The sequence below is a fragment of the Polypterus senegalus genome, chromosome 6 (assembly GCF_016835505.1).
Source record: "Polypterus senegalus isolate Bchr_013 chromosome 6, ASM1683550v1, whole genome shotgun sequence".
Taxonomy (NCBI): Eukaryota; Metazoa; Chordata; class Cladistia; order Polypteriformes; family Polypteridae; genus Polypterus; species Polypterus senegalus.
The window spans coordinates 60,398,733-60,419,754 of NC_053159.1; the positions used below are offsets into that span (position 1 = coordinate 60,398,733).

Below are 21,022 nucleotides of genomic sequence, written 5' to 3' on the forward strand. Positions count from 1 at the left end.
AGGAGCCACTCTAAAATTATTGAATAGGGGGCTACAACAACAATAAAGACCATAACAAGAAGTAAAGTAAAAATCAAATATTTACGAAGAGCCTTACACATGCTGGCCTCTGAGCCTAGAGTCAAACTGATTCAGCGACAATAAGGAAGATTAATCTTTATGGGGATCATCACAAATGAAAAAGCACACCATGGTGGGAAAGTACAAATATCCTGTGTTCTAAAGGCACCAATTACTGTTAGGGAAATTCTCTCAAATAACAGCTGCAACCACTGCTCTAATGGATCCAGTATTGATGTCCTTTATTACATGGAGCCTACACATGAACAGCTTGGTTCATTTTTATGAAACAAAATATATATATATATATATTTTTTTAATTTAAAAAATAATGTGCACGGAGTGTGTTCAAAAATATAAAATTAAAGAAAGCCAAGTCAAGTACAATTAAAGTTAACCACTATGGATATTCTTATATAACAAAAGACATAATTGTGTGTTGTTGTGAAATGGTGGAAACATACCAAATCTGAATGGAAATGAAGACTGCAAGCACAAATGATTTTAAGACAGCAAGTTGCGATCTTCTGGATAAAGCTATCAACAGCGGTGTGCATAAAGTTAGACCGAAAAACAAAGGTGTAATTTGCACAAGCAACATGAAGTGTTACTATTCGAAACTGAATTTAAAGCATGCAGAGTTTGCCTTGAGTGATCAAATACCATATGTAGGCTTTACAAAGTTTCAGCTGAAGAGTTTATTTGCAAAATGCTATATATTCATTTTAGCGAAAATGAGGCTAGAAATTTGACTAAATATAGTTTGGAGTATTGACTGCTCTGCTTTTCGAGCACTAGAGATATTTTAAAAGAAATTTCTGAGCGAAATTGGCAGAGGTAAAAATTAATGGTCAAAAAGAGCTTAAAGTATCACCAAGTGCTTCAATAAATGTTGCTTAAAGTTTTAAAAATAAACAGAAATTTGGAAAAGTTAAAAACAAAAGAAAAACAAAACAAGATCTTGGTTATTTTTTTTTTTAAGGATGAAGTGATACATCATGAAGATGGTGACACAAAAGTCAAAATAAATTCAGTTCAATAAAAGTAGGACACTGACAATGTAAGATTTCACTGAGTTATTAAATCTGTACTAAAACATGTACATTTTTTGGTGATTTCAGTTATGGTATATGATGTTTTTCCAGAAAAAAACACATTCACATGAACAGTGAACAAATTTAACACATAAATTAAACTTAGGATAAAATAAATATAGTATAATCAAAAGTCTAACAAGTATTTATTTAAAACAAAAATTCTGGTAACCAGGAAGCAGAAGATAAGCAAGAGGAACAAGAGCTAATAATACTATTAAAAGCACAAAATAAATAATGTCACACAGAGGTTCCAAAAAAGATCAGGAAAATGTTTAAGATGTACTGTTGAGGACAGAAATCATTTTAATGGAGCACTCTTTATGTGGATCTACTCTGAAGAAAACCTTTATTAGCACACTACACACAATTTTCAACTTGATCAATCTTTAAATTGTTGGTTAATCACCAGTGCCTGTTAAATACTTTTAAGCATTTTACATGTCTATCACCATCAATTCAGTAAAGGGCAAGTGCTAAATTGTGTGCATACAGTATATATGAAACAAATTGGTGATAAACAATTGAGTAGTGATAGGTGGCAAGTGCTAGGTAACTAGTGAAAGTATCAGTTCATGAAATGGGGTAATTTTGATGCTTGGTGATGGGTAGAGGTTAAGAAAGATGATGTCAAAAAATTAACATCACAAGTATACAGTGTGTACATTTAATCCTGTATAGTATCTGTTTCAGTATAGAGTATATAAATACCACTGCATACAATGATTTAAAATAAATAACTGAACAAATTAGTAAAACCTATAATGTATGCTTGGATGGTATTGATTGGCTTAAAGTGGTCTGTACTAAAAATAAAGTGTTTTAACACATTCTTGAATGGAAGAGTAGCCTACATTTTAACCCACTGACCAGTAAGATGTATTATGTTTTTCTAAAATGTGATTTTGACAGGAAACTGTTCATCTGCAATCTTTCTAAAACAGTGGTTCTAAAAATTGAATATGTCATTTACCGTGTTTTAATTATAAGTATTCATTTTAATTAAAAATGATAGTTCAAGAAGGCAGCCATGTGGGTAAATTGTTAGTGTCTCTAAATTTCCCAGTGTGAAGATGTGTGGTTTTGTGCAAAAGTGTTATCTGTGATGGACTAATGCTCTGGATAGGGCGAGTTCTGTATCCTAATTGTGCTGCTATATGTTTCCCGGGGCATTATTAATACTGAGTATTTTGAGAAATGGATGCATACATTATTAGCACACTACCACTTGGCAGAAGGCTTTTTTGTCATTATTTTCAATAGACAGTGGTGTGTTATCATCCATCACTTTGTAAAGTCGAAGGTGTATAATTAGCCCCAACTACAACTTTATCAGACAGGCATAACCTTAATTGTGAAGGATCAGTCAAAATTCATGACAACTTTGAGCTATAAATTCAATCTATGACTTTGTGCTGCTAAACAATTTGTGTAAAACTTCACAGATTGTAGCATTGCAAATTAAACTGTTAAAACAGATTGTTTGCTTATTTCTTTTGCTTCTAATATTTGGTTTTTACTCCACTGGTTTCCTGTTCCATTTTATGGTTCTGCATTATACCATAGCTTACAAGACCCTCTGCTCTGTCTCTCTGTTGCAGTTATACTCCCTATCCAAATTTGTATCCAGACCAATCCCCTAGTGAAGAGTGGACAATGGAGGAACGTTTCCGACCCTTGACATTCCATGGCCTTATCCTCCGTTCGCAGCTGGTCTCTCTTTTGATTAGGGGAGTTTGCTATGCAGAAAACCAATCTGTGAGTATATAAAATGTCTGTATGCTGATAACAAAGGAAATCTGAGAAAATAAAATGAATTCGGCCTGCATGTTTTTTGGTCTTTTTCCAAAGGCTCCTCTTGCATGTGAGTGCAATTTTGTTTGAATCTAGTTTTGTGTAAACCTAGTAATTACATTAAAGGTGTGCCTTAATGAAAATATATAGGATAAAGTATAAGTAATGCAGAGTTCAGTTCACTCAGTCACTCATTAATAAGCACACTGTTTCCCATTTACCTTAAAAACTTTTCCTTGGCAGGATAGTACATGTAGGCCAGTAGGTATGCACTAGAAAAGGGCATTTTAATATATCAGTATTTAGGGGTTAAAACCAACACCACAACAAAAAAGCAAAATACCCCAGAATCTCAAAAACTGTTTTGAGTGAAATTTGTAGATGTTGTAGAAAGAATTAGCGAACACTTTTGTATTTGTTCCGTATTTGTTTATAATGCTCCAGTGAGTGGGACATTCTAACACACCCTGTCATCTTTTCACCACAGCACTAAAAGATATCTCACGGAGAAATGTGTTCCTGTTTATGCAAATGAAAGCCATCTTCAGAAGTGAAGTGAAAGGAGGGAAGTTTAGTGTACCTCAAACAAGACACATTTAACAGATGCAATATATTTCACATAAGCAAAGTATTTAATACATATTAATCCCCCATCTAATCTGCAACCTCATGGCAAATGCTGACCTTTTGACAATTTCCATCGGGCAGTGCGCTGTACCAGACAATTTCATTAGCTCTCATAAAGTTTAAATAAAAGCATCGACACAAGCTGCATGGAATTGGTAGCAACTGCTGTTTTTTTTTTTTTCTCAACCACTTTGGAATGACAATTTCCGTCTCTCACTGGATTACAGTGTTTATCTTAGAGTCCTTTTTTGTCTCATATTGGATTGTGTTTATACATGTTGCATTTACAGTAGACCACTTTTCCCCATTTATTTTAATCTCTGGATCCTTTTCTGAAAAATGCGTTGCCAAAACCAGTGTGTGGTATAGTAACTCCCTGCTCCCCCATACCCTAGTTTAAACAATCATTGACAAATCTATCTAAATACACCTCCCCAACACATTGATACCCCTCTGGTTCAGATGTAACCCGTTGCAGAAGAACAGATCCAATCTATTCCAAAAGGAATCCCGTTGCTCCATAAACTTAATCCCTTCTGCCCTACATTACACAGGGAGGGAACGATGACACGCACATGTTGCTGCCACTCCTCCATGTTAACAACACTTTTCGTTAAAATTTGCATTAAATGTGCACTCTTTACACTTCCTTCGCTTTTTATTGTATATATAGTTCATGGCTGCATCTGACTTGATCTGCACTGATTTGGATTTAATTTTATAGACCTTATGGACTTTGTCTTAACTGGGTTTGCAGATTTGGGGGGGCGGGAGGGGTTGGGGCAAACTGAATCTTTCCGTGTTTCACAAGATGAGTCTTATGAACATTTCTTTGCATTGTGGCGATCTAGGAGCTGGAGATGGTCTGTCTTCTTGATTAAAATGGAAATACTGGATTTCTCTCAATTGCTTCTATACGTGCTTAATGACTGAGAAATTATCTGATTTTACACCCACCTGGCTCGCGGCTCTGGTGTGATCACACCTGTAATACCCAGCGTTATGTGGCTGTACGTTGGAACTTCAAAATTTTGGTATCTTCATATGCATCTTGTAATATCTCATAGTTCTGCTTCTTGCTATTGCTGCTCATCTGCGCCACCCCACCCGTCTCACCTTCTCTGCTGTGCTGCTTCTCTGCTGCTATGAGATAAATATTGCTCTGTACTATGCTAAAATTCTTTTGTGACAAACTCCTTCATATTAAACAGTTGTCCAGAGCAGATGGTCAGACTGGAATATCCTAAAAGACACTGGTATTGTGCAGCGCCCGAAATATTTACGTTGCAGATCAGGTCGTATCCTAAAAGACACTGGTATTGTGCAGCGCCCGAAATATTTACGTTGCAGATCAGGTCGTCACCACCGCCATGCTGTGAATGAAAAGTCCAATGGCATAATTTATTCAGGAATACAATGTCCTATTCATGTCTTTGGAAATAGGAGTGTCAGTGTGCCATATTTGCAATTTGTTAAACTAAACAGATCATGGATTTGTTTACAGTGAACCCTCGTCAGCTAATATTGCACTATTTAACACTAGAATTACCAGAACCTACGAAAAAACTGGTAGATCCATCCCACCTTTAATCGCTCCTTAAATCCGTTCACACCTCTGTGCCAGCGTCTTTTGTCATCTAAATGTGCTGATAAAGACAATCTGCAAGCAGCTGGCTATTCCATCCCGCCACCGACTTAGAATGTACACCAGTGTTTCCCAAACTTGGTCCTGGTGGACCCCTGTGGCTGCAGGTTTTTGTTCCAACCAGCTTCTGTTATTAATTAAACTCCTGGGCTAAGTAAGTGAACTGATATTTCTCAAGTTCTGTGTTTAGGGAACAATATAGAAATTAGAAAACTAAGTTTGCTAAAAAAACAATATTAAAATGTACCAAGCAATTATATAGGAATAATGTATTTTTTTCTTTTTAACAGTATTTTCATCTTGATTTTCATTCTACTTTTTCAAGGTGTTCTAATTGTTTAATTAATTCATTATTTACTAATTAGTGGGTCTGACTCTAAAGTAGTGGCTTTTGATTATTCATTGTTGTTTGCCTGCGTATCTGCTCTGCTTGTTTTTAATAGTCATTATTAAGATACAACGAAGGAGAAAAACTGCACAGAGAGAGGGCAAAGTATAATGAAATCAACAAAAGAGAGTTAAGCATTATAGCAAAAGCAGAAATATTTCTAAATATCTTATAAATGTAAAAATCATGCTGCTAAGCTTTTCTGAATGTCGAATAAAAGAAAAAAAAAAAAACAGCTAATTAAATGAGATCAGTGCTATCAGGTGTTGTCACTGATTAGGAATCTGGTTGGAACAAAAACCTATAGCCACAGGGGTCCTCCAGGACCAAGTTTGGGAAACACTGACGTACACGAACTTCTCCCAGCTCATGCCTTGATTGATTATCTGGGAGTTAAGTGGCGTTTTAGAGTGGAAATAATAGATCGTTATTTGGAACACACGCATTTCATCATGTGTGTTCCATTTCTACAGTAATCTGTGTAAACACATTGTTAAAACAGAAACTTTTTCATATTTTAGTAATAAATGTTACAAAATGTAGACATAAACTATAAAATGTGTGAAGCCTGAAGTCCAAACATCAAATAATCACTTTCACTAAAGGTTCAAGAATGATACAACAGCTTCCGTGGTGTACTGTTAAGATTTGCTGACTTCAAATGTAATAGGCTTGCTGTGCCTCAGAGACCCGAGTTTGATTCCCCGCTGGGGAGAAAATGTTTTTTTTTTTTTTCTTTTTAACCTTCGCCGCTCTGCCTGCCTGCCTGAACTCCCTGTCTGTCTATATAGTAATAACAGTAATTTTATTATTATATAGCAGCCTCCCTGTCTGCCTGTCATGTAGTGCCTTTCCTTCATGTCTGTCTATATATCTATCCCCTTAGCTGTTTTTTTATATATCTATTATACAGTGTCTATGGGGTGCCAAACAGGCAATTACTATGATTTTCAGAATATACAAAGTCATTCCTGAATATATAAAGTCAGAGTTAGAATATATAAAGTCATTACCGAATATATAAAGTCAGCGTCGGAATATACTGTATAACCTCATTCCTGAATATATAAATTTAAAGTCGGATTATATTGATATTGATTGAAACGACTCAGGCACATTTTTAGCAAACTCAATGAGTTCCTAATGCAACGTAATGAAATAAGTTAATAAAAAAATAAAAAACCCACTGTTCAGTTAATTCATTCAAAGTGATGTATGTGCCCGCCATTTTGAACACTGTATTTATTTATTTTTTTTGTATGGGCGAATTTTTAGACAAACCTCACAAGCCCGATCGACTCTGAGTGGCTTTTGTCGAAGTTTACCTTTCACTAGTATGAGTGAAATGACAAGTACGGAAATTTTATATGTTCGGAAATATTTTTATATATTCCAACGCTGACTTTATATATTCAAAAATGAGTTTATATATTCCAACACTGACTTTATATAATCAGGCTTTGACGTTATATTTTTTCTGGAATGATTTTATATAGAGAGACAGACAGAGGCAGAGAAGTCACTAGATATGTAAATAAACAGGAAAGGCACATGTACTGAAAGAAAAAAAAGATCAACTGCTGCACTGAATATGCTCACGCGCTCTAACACCCCAAAATCTGACTCTAAGTAACAGTGCAAGTACAGACGCAAAGCAAGTGTAAGCGCTGTTACTTAGAGTCGGGTAGGGGGTGTACATGTGCATTGTACAGTAGGATCAACGCACATGTTGATCTTTTTTTTCTTTCAGTACATGTGCCTTCCCTGTTTATTTATATATCTAGTGATTTCTCTGCCTGTCTGTCTCTCTATTATGCAGTGCTCTGTCTGCACATTTAGATGACAAAAAACAATGGCGGAGTGGTGTGATGGGATTTAAGGTGGGCCGGATCTACAAGTTTTTTCGTAGGCTCTGGTAATTCGAGTTTTAACTCAAGATATCTTAATGGCAAAGCAGTGGTGCTATCAGAATTCATTACAGACTCCAACCTTGACATGCATTGCCTAACAGAAATCTGGCAAAAACCAAATGATTTTTCTGTCTTTCATGGAGGCAACACCTTTTGGATACATTTACTTTAGCCTCTCAGCTCAAGACAAGGAGGAGTAGTCGCAGTAATTGTTTCATCCAGCCATCCATTATCTAATCCGCTATATCCTAACTACAGGGTCACGGGGGTCTGCTGGAGCCAATCCCAGCCAACACAGGGCACAAGGCAGGAAACAAGCCCCAGGCAGGGCATCAGCCCACTGCAGGCAGTAATTGTTTGAACTGAACTAAATCTGAAAAGAATCCCAATTGACTGCCCATTGTCTTTTGAGTTTCTGGCTCTTAAGCTAATAACTAAACCAGGTCCTATTTTACTCATTGTTCTCTATCATCCCCCAAAAGTACAATGCGTAATTTTTTTATTTGATCTGACTGTATTATTAACCCACTTAAGTTGCTTTTTACAGAGAGTCATTCTTCTTGCCAATTTCAACATCCATATTGACATTCCTACATGTAGGCTGAGAAATAAATTCCTATCTGTGCTATACTGTTTTGACTTAGTGCAACATGTTGATTTTTCTACTCATTCTGGTGGTCTTATATTGGACTTGATCTGCACATCTGTTGGCAACACTTATAGCAGTGATTTGGGACTCTCTGATCATAAAGCAGTAACCTTCACTGTCTCATTACCTCTCCCTCCTCTTACATGTAAACATCAATTTTTTTTCAGAAACCTTAAAAAAATCTGTCCTCCTATCTTTGCCAGTTCCATTTCTGATCTTTTCCTGTCTTCACCTATTCCATCAACACTAGATATTCTTGTTGATCACTATAACACAGCCCTTCTTTCAGCACTAGATACAACATAAGGAGGTTTCCTTTAAGCTCTCAGTTCCATAATACAATTCAGAATTATGGTCTATGAAAGCAGCTAGCTGACACCTTGAAAGATTGTCACATAAGACTGGCCTCACTGTGCATATCCAGGCTTTCTCTGGCCATGAAAGGGCTTATAAGGGTGCACTAACTGCAGCCAATAACACGCTTTGTGGCAGAATAATAGAAAGAGGCCATGATAACCCAAGTGATTTGTTTTCTTTATTTAATAAAGTACTTCATCCTGCATCTGGCCCAAGTACCTCCTCTTCTGAAGTCTGTGAAAACTTCCTCCACTTTTTTCGCAATAAAATTAAAGATGTAAATAATTCATCTAACATAAATACATCATCCATTTATATCTTTCCCTGTCTTGCCATTCCATCCAGCTCCTTTTCTAAATTCTCACCAGTCACATCTGCATTTGTTAATGACCTGCTTTGTAAGATGAAGCCAACTACTTATGTACTGTCCCAGCCCCACCACACTCTTAAATCCTACCTTTGTGCTATAATCCCAGCTTTTATGACAATAATATATACATCCCTTTATTGTGGCTTTGTGCCAGTCACTTTTAAAATCGCATCTTTAACCCCACTGTTAAAAAAGTCTGGTCTTGATGCTGACAGTCTTAAATTTTTTCTGGCCTGTTTCTTACTTACCATTTCAGTTAAAGTTCTTGAGCGTGTTGTAGCCTTTCAACTCAACAATTACTTATCTTCCAATAATTTCATGGAACCCTTTCAGTCTGGTTTCAGGGCACAGCACAGCTGTGAAACTGCTCTGCTTCAGGTAACTAATGATTTGCTTATGACAGCAGACTCTGGCCAAACCAGCATATTAATGTTGTTAGATTTTATTGCAGCATTTGACACTGTCAGACATGACATTCTGCTGTCCAGAATGGAGAACATGCTGGATTTCTCTAGCACTGCCCTCCAGTGGTGCAAGTCCTGTCTGACTGACAGGCAAGAGTTTGTTAGTCTTGACAACAGCAGATTCAGCTCAGTGCCAGTTACACAAGGAGTTCCTCAGTGCTCTGTCCTTGGCCGTCTGCTTTTCTGTATGTATATGCTTCCCCTCGGCCATATCATTTATAGATATGGACTATGTTATTATTTTTAAGCAGATGATACTTAACTCTTTTTCAATGTTAAAAGTGAAACTTCATCAGGGCTTTCTCACCTCACAACTTGTCCCAGTAAAATTAAAACCTGGATGGAGCAGAACTCTTTACAATAAACTCCTTCAAATTACCACTAAAGCGCAACTTCTGAAAATGAGCTCCTTCTCAATCACTCTTGATGGTGATCTCATTAGACCTCCTTCTAATACAAGGAATCTTGGTGTCGTTTTTGATTCCTTCCTTTATTATTCCACCTGCATAAACCTTATTAAGAAGCTTTCCTACTTTCACCTCTGTAACATATCCTGTGTTTTCTCATTCCTCTCCTTTTGTAAAGCTAAGAAACATGTCCATGCTTTTATTATAGCCCTCATCAATTATTGTAACTTTCTACTGGCTGGTGGCACATCTAATATATCACATCTCCAGTTGATTCAAAACTCTGTTGCAAGAGTCCTAACACGGACAAGCAACAGCAAGCACATAATACTGGTCCTTCTTCACCTCCACTGACTCCCTGTGTATTACAGAATAGAATGTAAATTTCTTTTATTAACCTCCAAAGCTTTAAATGGCCTCACACTGGACTATATCAGTGACCTTCTTCATCACTATGCTCCTGTTTGCCCACTAAGTCCTCTGATTCTGGCAATCTTGTTGTGCCCTTCACTAACCTGCACTCCAGGGGTGACAGAGCCTTCAGCTGTATAGCACCCAGACTTTGGAGTGACCTCTCTAAATTAATTATATTGGCTGACTCCATTCATTCTTTTGTTCATGAAGGCTTTAAACTTAACCTGACATTCTGCCTCCTCTTTCAGTCTTCCTCTCTGTCCAGATGCTGTGTGTAATTTGTGTGTGTGTTTTATCACAAATGATGTCATTTGCTAGGCTTTCTTTTATTATTGAATTTAGCTTTTTACTCTGGTTTGACTTTTATTCTATTCGATGCCTTTGTATATCCTTTATCTGTCTCTTTTAATGTTCTATTTAGGAAATCTCTATATGCAGTTTTACATATACCTGCTGTTTCTTTATGAGATTCTATGGATCACCTCGAGCACTGGAAAAACACTATATAAATACAATTTATTATTATTATTGTTGTTATTATTATTATTACTAGCCGATGCCTGTCATAGCATATGGCGGTGTAGGAATAGGAACGGAAAACAGTGAGAAATGAATTCAGAAATCACAAAGAAAGAAATACTTCTTGAAAGACGCAGTTGTGAATAGGTGTTTTGCTGGAGACGACAGATGATGAGTCAAAAGATCTAACCCTACAAAAAGCCACGTACAACTGACCGTGGCTGAAGACTGGTTGTTGTAGATTAACGCAAATCTTTGCAAATGTTTGTCCTTGGGACTTGTTGATAGTCATGGAGAAGGTGAGTCTGAGTGGGAATTGTGTGCGTTTAAATTTTAAAGGGAGATTGGTGTCAGAAGGAAGGAGAGAGATTCTGGGAATGAAGATTGTTTAAGAATTTTGGATAGCGATCAGTTTCCACTCAATAATATTTGTATGTTTTTGGGGTAACAATGAGACTTGTTCCATTGCAAAGGCCTTTTGGTGGCATAATATTTCGGAGGAACATAACTATGGCTCCCACCTTTAGATGAAGGATATGGGGAGGCATGCCAGTTGGTGTGAAGGTGTGTAAAAACTCCTGTGGGTACGTTAGTTGCTAATTAGGATCATCACTAACCACTGTGTCTACACTCTTGAAGGTCACTTTTTCACTCTGTATAAGATCAAGAACTTTGTTGTTAATATGTAGAGCGTCATTTGTGATGCTCAGTATTGCTCTTGCAGCAAGTTTTTGGGGAGTCACAGTCGAGAAATTAATATCACCGTAAAGTTGAGCAACTGGGTCTTGTTGTTGTGTTAAACATTGAGAAGAACAAAGGCTTAGGAAACAACCGTCGCAGTATAACAAAAATAGCAAGGTATATGGGAGGCCGTCAGCAGCGTGGGGAAGGGTTTGGAAGAGGACAAATAGGAATCGAGAAATGCCGTGTCGGCTGCATGTGGGCGGGACCGGTTTTGAAGAGGAAGCAGGACGAAGCAGAAGAGAAATATATATAAGAGAGGCAGTTGCCGGATCCCGGAATAGAGATGACGTTGTACAAAAACCCGTCATTAGAGAAGATACTATCTTTCATTTTATAACAAAGCTTAGGAAACAACCGTCGCAATATAATGAAAATAGTAAGGTGTATGGGAGACCGCAGGCAGCATGGGGAAGGGTTTGGAAGAGGACGAATAGGAATCGAGAAATGTCGTGTCGGCTGCGTGTAGGCGGGACCGGTTTTGAAGAGGAAGGAACGCGGTAGTCCAAAGTAGGAATAGGAATCGAGAAAAGAGGCATGGGGGTGTATGGGAGGCCGCAGGCAACATGGAGAAGGGTTTGGAATAGGACGAATAGGAATCGAGAAATGCTGTGTTGGCTGCGTGTGGGTGGGACCGGTTTTGAAGAGGAGCCTTAGGCAGCGTGGGGAAGGGTTTGGAAGAGGACGAATAGGAATCGAGAAATGCCGTGTCGGCTGCGTGTGGGCAGACCGGTTTTGAAGTTGAAGCAGGACGAACCAGAAGAGAAATATATATGAGAGATTACTAAATCAAGATTTGAGCCACACGTTAAGCCATTCCAGTCTCTTCAATCTTACCTATGCTGGTGTGTGGCACAGGCAGACCTTTGGAGTAGACTACCTTAGTAGTTCTGTTCCTCAGTCTGACACCTAACTCTTTAAATTTGGATCACAGAACTAACAGACTACACTTATGTGTCTACCTTTCTGTAAATATTTTAGGAGTGTGCAGAAGTTTGGAGGTACAGCATTACTGCCTTGAAATAAAGACTGCCATGACTAAGAGTGTTTAGAAGAGATAATAGAAGACAGCAGTTTAAAAAGTACCAGGGTTGACTAGATGAACAGATGTTTACTTCAGTGTGTCCAAGATCCAGCAGCTGCGGAGTCAAAACATGCCAGGTTGTAATAACACTTTTTGTACGCTTAGGACAGGTTTATACTTGACGCAACGTGACACATGCTGCAGCGGATGCTCCTGCTATGCAGGCGTTTTACTGTTTATGCTTGCGTGCATACTTTATGTAAATCTGGAGGAATCCGGCAGGTGGCAGTGCGAGATATTATCACAGTGAGAACAGGTTCGGCTTCTCTGTGTTGTGAATTGCCTATAACACCCATTAAATTCCGATGACACCTTAACGCAATATTTCTGAAAAGGATGTTTAATGATTAAATCCATCAATCCAGGGATGTGTCCATTCCAGCAAGCATTGAGCACGAGGCAAAAACAGTCCGTGGATGGGGCCTCAGCTCATCGCAAGGTGAATACAAGCACACACATACACTGAAGTCATTTTAGCGGCACCAAATACCCAAATCTGCATATCTTTGAAAGGAAACCAGAGCACAGTGTGGAAAACCCAGCAGGAAAACATGTAAACTCCAAGCAGGGAATACCAGTGGCGTGACTCCCTGCGAGACAGCAGTGCTACCGCTCCGGCACCGTGTCACCCCCGTATGTGTAATTATTAACAGTATTCATTACTCAAATTAAATTAACGATTTATCTGTAAAATGTAACATACATGCTTTAATGCAATTCATCATGAAACTGATATCAAGTATAAATCTAAAGATTCTGAATTTGCAGAGAGTTGGAATGTCATACATTTAATGTGTTCTGTGTGGTGATCCATTGCTGCTTGCCGCTGTTGTCAGGTCCAAGAATCTCGTAGTGATTAAAAACTGAGATGAAGTTTACGACAGTCTGCTTTAATGATAAAGTAAACTACAAGGTTAAAGTGGACATTTCAAGATTAAAGGTGAAATTTCCACTTTAATCACAAAATACACGTTTTCACCATGTCCTTATTTTTTTCTGTGTGGCTCAAATACAGCACTGTACATTATGTTACTGTTGTGAAGATGCAAAAAAAAAAATAAAAAAAATAGACGGCACAAAAGATGGTATATGAAACTTTTAAAATCTATCGTGTCATTACAATCGGGAATATGCGATGCTTGAATTTTAAAAGCACCACGAATGCATTTGTATGTCGGCATTTTGCTTCACCACATCGAACCATTCGTCAAACATCGAAGCACGCACATCGCTCCCGTAGGATCCGCATAGATGATTTCTGTCGCATGTACTATAGATAGTAAACAGAGACTCTGACGTCGCATTCCAACTTTTATCACACTGCGCCCCCAGAATTTTTGCTGGTACTGCAACTCGAACACACGTTGCATTAATTCCTGAAGACCTGCTCAGAGGACGCATCAAATGAATGCTTGGAACGTGTGGTGTGTGCGTACGCGTTCTGACCATAAAGTATAAACGAGCCCTTAGGATAATATTGTTTTAACACAGTAAACCCAATCACTGTCTTTCTAGGAGTTTTTACCCTCTTTGTAAAGCAAAATAGCTTTAAGCACTGTAACATAATGATTATAAAAATAATTATTAGAAAGAAACAGATATAAAAGTAGGCTCTTTATATGAGATCAAATCTTAGTGAATACATATACCACAGTGACACCCTGAAAATTATTAATCTTCAGTGCTGCCTTCATCCTCTAAAGTCTTTGTAAGTTTAAATAGAAAGAAGCAGACAAATTACAGTTCACTGAAGACCTTACATGGATAATCTTTCCCTCATTAGTAACAGTTTTATTGTTGGCCTTTTCATTAGTGAATAAACTGAATTAAATACTTTTTAACAACAGCTTAACCAAGTGGAGTTAAAGATTTTTCCGGATTGGCAATAGAAGGAGCATGAAAATAATTTATGCAATAGGGTGCACTTCAGCATATGCAAAAGTTTGTTACATTCCTGTTTTAACACATGCTAGGTAAAGAGGTAAAATACATGTAAATATGAATAGATGGATGAATTATCTTGTTATGATCAAGCTATATTCTTTTACATGTACATTTTGCTTTAATTAGTTGTATATTTTAAATATATATTTGGTGAAATACACTTTATTTTACTGTTAATTGGAATTATATCAAAAGTAAAATGAAAAGTTTGATAATATGAACCATGATGTTGAAAGTAGCATTTTTATTCATAGCTAGCTACTGCAACAAATTATTAGCACAGTGCTGTGTTTTAAAAGAGTTGCATTTGTTAAGACTATTAAATAATTTATTGGATTCAAATTAAATCACTTTAAACTCCTGGTCAGTTTTTCTCAATCCAAGGATTTTATAGCAGTGAAATCATTTAGCAATAGGCGATGAACCTCAATACTGCAACCAAATCCCAATAGCTGATCTTTAAAGTAGGGGTGGCAAACTCAGTTTTGTTAGAAGCCAAAATAACTCTCTATATGCACAAGTCAGGCCGGAATATCAAGAAAAAATCTTGTACATGAAACTTTCTGTATGGCAGGGTAGCATATCTTCTTTTCACTTTTTCTTGTTGTGTTATTACGGGCAGCCAGTTACCATTATAACTATATGTTAGTTCGCTGTGCTGCACATATAAACCTGAGCGAACACGAGATGCATGTTAATGCTGTTTGTAAATGTAACTCAGACATATTTTATACCAGTACAGTCTATAGAATAAATTAGTTAAAGGTCATGAGCTATATGTAGAAGCAGCATGCAACATTAATATCAATTGTAGTTATTCTGCTTTTCAACTCTGATCCAAAGTGGAAAACATAGTGACAACATTAGTAAAAATTCCAGATTTAGACAGGAGGTTAGACATGTACAAAAATCTCAGTACATAAATAAGTAAAAGTGATGCAAAACTGGCCAACCTCTTCTTCTTTTTTTATTCCTTCCCACTTCTTTGTGGGGTTTATGTGCCTAATAACCCTCTTCATCTTTCCTGCTCCCCAGAATCTTTTATGTCAAATCTTCTGTTCATTCATGTCTTTATCACATATAAATGCCACTTTACCCTATTTTCCTGCACTTTCTTAGTTATATCTTCTATTTTTGTTGTACCTCTGATTATCTTATTTCTTATTCTGTCAATTTTGTATCTCCACACGTTCATCTCAGCATTTTAATTTCTGCCACGTTCATATTCATACATAATTTCTGCTTTTACCACTGTCCTTAAACATTACCTTTAACCCTTGCCTTAGTTCTTCAATTACACAATACTCCTGATTCCTTCTTCCAATTGTTCCATCCACACTCAACTCTGTGGGTTATGTTTACATCCAGTTCAACATCATGGGCTGCCACTGGTAGGTATTTAAACAGATCCACTCTTTTCAAATGCTCTTCCCGAAGGCTAACCTCTAAATCCTGATCATAACTAAACCTAAAATATTCTTATTTTTCTATTTATCTTCAACTGTGTATCCAGAGATTTTCTCCATTTGGCCATCTTCCTTGTTTTTGGTGCTACACAACACAACTTGCTGCTGATTACAAGCTCAGATAAAAAATAGAAGGGTTGGTGTCAGGCAGAGCATCTGGCCAAACCTTTAATGATGGAATTGGGCAAATCAGCTTTGAAAAATGTGAAAACTGACCAGCTTCTACTCACTCTCTATATTAACACAGAATGCTTGGCAGGGGGTTTTCGCTATGTTTTGACATAACCAGCAGTCCCTCAGAATAAGAACACTGTGCTGATTTATTTATAATATAGTTTTTTTTCTCTGAGGGCATAATAGATTTGGCTTTCTGCACTTTGTGTGCATAACACCAGAGTATACTGTAAAATTGTAAGGTGGCTAATACAAATACCAAGTGTTTCATTTATTTACTTTGAAATTCCACAGTATCATTACAGGAGAAAGTAGGGTGAAATGACACCTTTTATTGGCAAAATAAATAGATTACAAATGCAAGCTTTCGAGGCAGCTAAGGCCTCTTCATCAGGCAAGGTGTAACAGTATCATTAATAAGTTACGTTGTAACATAGAAACACGATGATAAATGAATACTGTATGAGAGGTAGATTTTTGTCTATAAGCAACACTTTTTCTGTGGATTTCCAAAATGTGTTTTCCTGATTGTGAAAGAATGCTAAATGGTTTCCTGCCTCTCATGATTGCACTAAACAGAAAAATTAGATCTATGCATGCATCCAGGAGTTGGCACGAGACAAACTGTTATTTCTGTATAATATGGTTATGTGAATATTTTTTAAAGTGAAAGATCATTTACCACATGATTTTCCAGAGATTTTTCAGCAGTGAAATTTTTAGTATGGTAAAAAAATGATTCTGCTCAAAAGAGAAAATTGTAGCTGCAAGATACTTTAGTCCAGTAATGCCTAGCCTGGCTAATGAAATAAGGCCAGTACTTGAAACTATATAATTGTTTAAAAAATGAATGAACCAACTCAGGTCTGGAGTAAGTCAATTTTCCTCATGCCAGTTATTAGTTGAATTGTATTTCAAATCTTATAAACATAAATTAGAGTTTGCATGTGTCTAATTTTTCTTATTCACATTCATATTATTATTCTGCTTAACTGTAATCAGAATAAACCTAGAACATTCTCTATAGATTAAAGTGTTTACATGAACAGTGCTGTTGCCAGACTATTATTCTGTCTAAGACAGTTGTGGGCAACCAACCAAGACAGTCCTACAACATCCAGAGCCTTAAGGAACTCCGGGCGTATCTCATCCACCCCCGGGGCCCTGCCACCAAGGAGTTTTTTGACCACCTCGGTGACTTCAGTCCCAGAGATGGGAGAGCCCACCTCAGAGTCCCCAGGCTCTGCTTCCTCATTGGAAGGCATGTTAGTGGGATTGAGGAGGTCTTCGAAGTACTCCTCCCACCGACCCACAATGTCCCAAGTCGAGGTCAGCAGCGCACCATCCCCACCATATACGGTGTTGACACTGCACTGCTTCCCCTTTCTGAGACGCCGGACGGTGGACCAGAATCTCCTCGGCCGTCAAAGTTGTTCTCCATGGCCTCTCAAACTCCTCCCATGCCCGAGTTTTGCCTCAGCAACAACCGAAGCAGCGTTCAGCTTGGCCTGCGGTACCTATCAGCTGCCTCCAGAGACCCACAGGACAAAAGTCCTATTGGACTCCTTCTTCAGCTTGACGGCATCCCTCACCGCCGGTGTCCACCAACGGGTTCGGGGATTGCCGCCATGACAGGCACCGACCACCTCGCGGCCACAGCTCCGGTCAGCCGCCTCAACAATAGAGGCACGGAACATGGCCCATTCGGACTCAATGTCCCCCACCTCCCTCGGGACATGGTTGGTCTTGACACGTCTCTGCAACATCGCATGGACATCCGGGGCAGTGCCTCTGGATTGGCAGACCGGGGTGGTGGTCCCCCTCTTTAAAAAGGGGGACCGGAGGGTGTGTTCCAACTATAGAGGGATCACACTCCTCAGCCTCCCTGGAAAAGTCTATTCGGGGGTTCTGGAGAGGAGGGTCCGTCGGATAGTCGAACCTCGGATTCAGGAGGAACAGTGTGGTTTTCGTCCTGGTCGCGGAACAGTGGACCAGCTCTTCACCCTTAGCAGAGTCCTGGAGGGTGCATTGGAGTTTGCCCGACCGGTCTACCAAAAGGTTTGCTCACCCCTGGTCTAAGATATTAATATTTGTGTATGTTTTCTAAATCTAACATTAGGTATTGAGTTTTATTCATGATATTAACTAATTAACTTAATTTCTTTTTGCTTTGTATTATCTCTCCGAACTCCTCCCACACACGGGTTTTGCTCCCCTGACTGCCAAGGCTGCAGCCCTTTTGGCCTGTCGATACCTCTCTTCTGCTTTGGGAGTCTCTCATGGTGCTGTGTTTCGTGAGCTTAGAGAAGGCATATGACCATGTTCCTTGAGGGATTCTGTAGGTGATGCTGGGGTTGGAGTATGGGGTTCTGAGGTCCCTAATAAGGGCAATTCATTCCCTATGTATTCATAGTAAGAGGTTTGTCCACAAACTCAGAAAAACATCAGCACCATTTCCAGTGGGTGTAGGACTCCACCAGGGCTGTACTTTGTCTCTCCTATCCTGTTTGTGATTTTCATGGACATGATGTCATGGGGCAGCCAGGGAGGGGAGGAGGTCTAGTTTGGTAGCCTTAGAAGAGAGGATGGTGGTCTAGTTTGGTAGCTTCATTGGCCTGTTAACTCCAACACACTTTCGAACGGTTTGTGACCAAGTGTGAAGCGGTAGCGATGAGGAATCCGCACCTCCAAATCTGAGGCCATAGTTGTCAGCAAGAAAAAGGCATACTGTCCTTCGAGGGGGAGCTACTACCTCAAGTGGAGGAGTTTAATTATGTCGGTGTCATGTTTATGAGTGAGGGGAAAAGGGATGGTGAGACCAACAGACAGATCCATAGTGGTGAAGAAGGAGATGAGTCAGAAGACAAAGCTTACATCTGCATCATTACACTCATCTATGGTTATGAGCTTTTGGTAAAGACCGAAAGAATGAGACTGCTTATAATGCGGCCGAAATGAGCTTTTTCTTCAGCGTGGCTAGTAGTTAGAGATAGGATAAGAAGCATAGACATCCAGGAGAGACTCGTAGTAGAACCGCTGACTCGCCACAAGAAGAGGAGCCAATTGAGGTGGTTTGTGCATCTAATATGGATGCGTCACTGTTGAGGTTTTCTGGGAAAAGCCAGCTGGGGGGAGACCTTGCTGGGAAGATTCTCCTGGGAATGCCTTGGAATCTCATAGAATGAGTTGGCAAGTGTGGCTGGGGAAAGAGACATATGAGCCTCACTGCTAAGACAGTTTCCCCTGCAACTCGGTTTCAGATAAACCATGCAAACTTAAATGAAACTTATGTCATTTTCAAAACTAAACTGTTCCATATGTACAGTATTTTTTTATAGAAATGCCCCAGTTATGCAATCTATTTCTGTGTTTATCAATTTTGTACCAGTCTGAACTTTGGCTAAAATCTCTGTAAGATTTTATTTACTAATTTATCTTTCATTGCATGTTTTTAATTAGATTCATGTTTTGTTAAAATAACGAGTAATTCTTCACCTGTGTATCACATTTCTACCTCCATTTTTAAAATGTCATTTTTATGCTCCTGTGCCATAATGATTTGTATTTTTTGTTGTTTTGATTCTTAAGTTGCCTTGCTTTCATTACCTTTTGATTTAAGATTACTGATCTTTTATAGTACAGTACACCACCAAAATTCGCGGTTGTTACGTTCCTAGAGCACCCGCGATTTGTGAAAAAACACAAATTTTACATGTGGTTAAAAAAAATGCCTATTTTCATAGTTTAAATATGCCCCCAAAACACTTTAACTTAATTACAGACACAGCTTAATACATTACCTAAAAATAAAGAATATATAGGTAAACCTGTATAATGTACTGCTATGTCTCCCGCAGTGCTAGAATGTAAAATACCGATGTTACTGCTATATGTACTGTAATTCATGCAAACGTGTTTTATTGTCAGAAGCCTTAGAAGGTGCAGCTCGTTTCGGCGGCATCTTGGGGCTTTAACCGTTAAACTGCCACATACTTGGGGGTTAATGCATCCCTGGACGCCGAATACTTTTTTGCTGCACTTTAAGTAAACGTCACAATTAACAAAGAAAAGTAAAATTTTAAAGTAAAAACATTTTTTTTACATGCAAAGAGCATCACAATTACTGCAACATTGATCATTTTACACACTGCTAATAAATTGTAAAAACTATTTTAAAAACTACTGGAACAATATGTACAAAGTGCAACTGACACCATGGATGTAAATCACTGAGCCAACTGCGTTTAAACTGGCTGCAAGCAAGCACACAGAGGTAAAGCGCTAACGCTGGCAGGCTAGTCTTAGTGCAGCTTTGGTCACAGAATTGCACACAAACACTTTATTCAAACACTTCAAACAAACATGTCTCTTTCAGAAGTAAAAGGTGCTCAGCATGCAGTTAGTTAACGATTAAACAATAGACAAACATCATAGGGGAGCACAACCCTTGTCTGGGGGAGGAGAGAAAAAGAAAGCAATCAGCCAAAAAGAACAGGTATGGTTCAGGCTTTTAAGTAAGCGTAGTGTCGTGCAAGAACCTGCAGTTGAGAAGACGGTGATTTATTTATTTTTATGGTGGAGATTCTAGCCTTGACCCGACACATGCACTCACAAACAAAAACAAAGCAAACCGGTAATCAGACAGCAAATAAAGAATGTAATGAAAACAAATGAAATAAGAAAACAATGATACCACCCTGTTCCCTTTACAGCGATTACACATTAGGTACAACAAAGCACATACAAAACACACACAATAAATCATGAAAAAGTTAATGAAAAACGGCAACGGATGAAATGTAATGATGAAGATAAATAATCCAGAGATCTACAGGTTGAATGGAAATGTACAGACCAGTACCTACCAGTAGTTCCTGAAATGGTGAAGACGGGTTCAGGAGCACTCCTTTCTTTG

At 38.3% G+C, this 21,022-nt stretch overlaps 1 protein-coding gene across 2 annotated transcripts in view; it reads left to right on the forward strand.

Moving 5' to 3' along the window:
• clcn6 (chloride channel 6) overlaps nucleotides 1–21,022 on the forward strand; it is a 245,446-nt gene that overhangs the window by 210,572 nt on the left and 13,852 nt on the right. For both annotated transcript variants that reach the window (XM_039756073.1, XM_039756074.1), the window contains exon 20: nucleotides 2,756–2,912. In XM_039756073.1, the coding sequence (XP_039612007.1) occupies nucleotides 2,756–2,912 (157 nt within the window). The remainder of the gene's footprint in view (nucleotides 1–2,755; nucleotides 2,913–21,022) is intronic.